The 2,500-nt window shown below is 34.2% G+C and overlaps 1 protein-coding gene across 1 annotated transcript in view; it reads right to left on the reverse strand.

Annotated features, from left to right (window-relative positions):
• Positions 1-2,500, reverse strand: part of pitpnc1b (phosphatidylinositol transfer protein cytoplasmic 1b) — a 29,510-nt gene that overhangs the window by 19,026 nt on the left and 7,984 nt on the right. The window contains exons 4-5 of the mRNA XM_056475230.1: positions 778-785; positions 576-647 (exon numbers count right to left, since the gene is read on the reverse strand). Coding sequence (XP_056331205.1) covers positions 576-647; positions 778-785 — 80 coding nt within the window. The remainder of the gene's footprint in view (positions 1-575; positions 648-777; positions 786-2,500) is intronic.

A 2,500-nucleotide genomic window follows, 5' to 3' on the forward strand; every position in this document is an offset into this window, starting at 1 on the left:
TAGCTGTGTGCATACACTATTGTAATATTATAATTCAAAACAACATCATTTATGTGAAAGAGATTTTTTTAATATATATATATATATATATATATATATATATATATATATATATATATATATATATATATATATATATATATATATTTAAATGTATTTTCCATTAATTTTGATCAACGGATGTCCTTACTGAATAAATGTAATGATTTCTTTTGAAAGGAATTGTACCACTATAAAAAAAAAGATCAAAGATAGCATCTGTTAACTAAAGGCTTTATGATGTTTTCTGGTGCAAACAGCTCTGTTAATTTAAATGCAAGAGACTTAGTTTTGCTTGTATGTCTCAATCATTTTTTTTGACCAACGCCGGAAGTTTGAGACCTTGCTTTGAAGTGTCTTGTGCTTATACCTGACTGCTACTAGCAAGTGTTTCAGAGACCGACACAAACACAATGGCCTTTACAAGGACGCGGCAGCTACGTGTGCTGCTGATGAATCGTCCTCCTTTAAGAGGATTATCTCCTGCAAGAACACACACTGTGCATGTGTGTGTGTGCGCGCATTGCCTTACTCACATTTTTGCTGCAGCCGTTGTCATTCTTAAAGTGCGTCTCAATCTTGACATGGAACCTCGGTAGGAAAGAACACTGTTGAAAAGAGCGAAGAAAAGAGAGAGGAAAAATGAGAAAGTGAGAGTGATTATGTTGTATGCTTAGTGAGCCTGGAGCAAAGTAGATGAAACTACACTGGTTTGAGCTGACATGTGAGAACACTTACCGTATACTCTGTGGTAAAAAAAACAAACACCAGCGGATGGAAAAAGAGAGGTATGCAGAAAAAGAAACAAGAGTGTTAGGTCACAGCTGGCTACCGGTGCATTTCAAAGCACAAAGTGTGGTGGTGTGTTAAAGGGGTCTTGACATGCAAATTAAATCTTTTGACCTATAAGAGCTCGTTGTTACATTAAAAAAGTTTCAACATTTAAACATCCTCCTCTTTATTAGCAAGTAATTCATTTAATCAAGTTGTAAAAATGACTCGTTTGCCAGTGAGTTGGCATGTGACATCACAGTTGCATATAAAGTGGGTAAAATAAGTATTGAACATACCACAATTTTTCTCTTTAAATCATATTTCTAAAAGTGTCATAGACTTGAAATTTTTACCGAATGTTGGTAACAGGCAAAGAAATGTATATATGAAAAAGAAAACAAATCTAATTAGTTTACAAATGAAGTTATGCATAATAAAATGAAGTGACACAGGGAAAAAGCATTGAACACTTAAAGAAAGGGAGGTGTAGAAAGGCAGTGAAAGCCCAGACAGCAGCTGAAATCTCTCAGTAGTTATTCAGCAACCCTCTGCATTTCATCATTGTAAATGAATATTAGCTGCTTCAGTTCAACATCTACATTATCAGGATGATGAAGTTACCAGGGTGGACATTTCAGCAAGACAATAATCCAAAAAACAGCCATGGAAACTCTCAAATTCTTTCAGAGAAAGAAAACCAAGCTGTAGAATGGCCCAGCCAATCACCTGAGCTAAATCCAATAGAAAATATAAATTGAAAATCAGATTTAATAGACGAGACCTACAGAACCATCAAGATTTGTTCACTCTGTTGAAGTCAGAATCACACCTGAGCAATTCATGTGATTTCATTCTCCATATGAGAGGTGTTCACCAAAAAAGCCTTTTATATAAAGTATTAAATAATCAGTACTTTTTCCTTGTGTCATTTCATTGTTATTACACAACAAATTTTTCTGATTTGATTAATTTTTTTGTTTTGTTTTATTTTTATGTTTGAATTGTTTGGGTTTTTACCAAAATCTGGTTCAATTCCATGTCAACAGCTCCTTTTAGAAATATCATTCCCAGGAAAAGACATGGCATGTTCAATACTTATTTTCCCCGCTGTATAGCACAGGCTCCGTACTATTGCCTACAGCGAATTCAATGTTGTGTCACTTTAAAAGGAAATGATGGATTGTGGTACTTTTTATGCTAGTGCATTTTTGTTTTAAAATGTGAAAGTTTTGTTATGATTACACATGGCATTCACACTATCATTTCTTACACATGAAAATGTAAACGCTGATGTTCAATTTCAGTACAGTTGGAAACTTTTGAAATAGGATCCACATGGCTATCAACAGTTGCTCTCAGACTGGTAATAATTATGATTAATTGGCCTTATGGACTGTTGTGTTTCATTCTCTTATCCGTCAAGCCTCTCTCATATGACCATTACACAGGCAGTAAATGGCAATTATGGGTGCCAGCAAAATATGCACATGCCCAGTAAGCATGAATGATCACGTATTGTGCGTTATAGGATTTATGGTGTAAAGACTGAGATCGTCTTTCTGAAGTGCAGTAAAAATGCCAGTCTAAAACGCTGTTTTAACATTAAAACACACCAGTGTAAACCCAGGTTTTTATAGTTTTGCATTTTAAATTAGTTTTTATTTGAATAATATTTTTAAATTTGCTG

Source organism: Danio aesculapii, chromosome 16 (genome assembly GCF_903798145.1).
Source record: "Danio aesculapii chromosome 16, fDanAes4.1, whole genome shotgun sequence".
Taxonomy (NCBI): domain Eukaryota; kingdom Metazoa; phylum Chordata; class Actinopteri; order Cypriniformes; family Danionidae; genus Danio; species Danio aesculapii.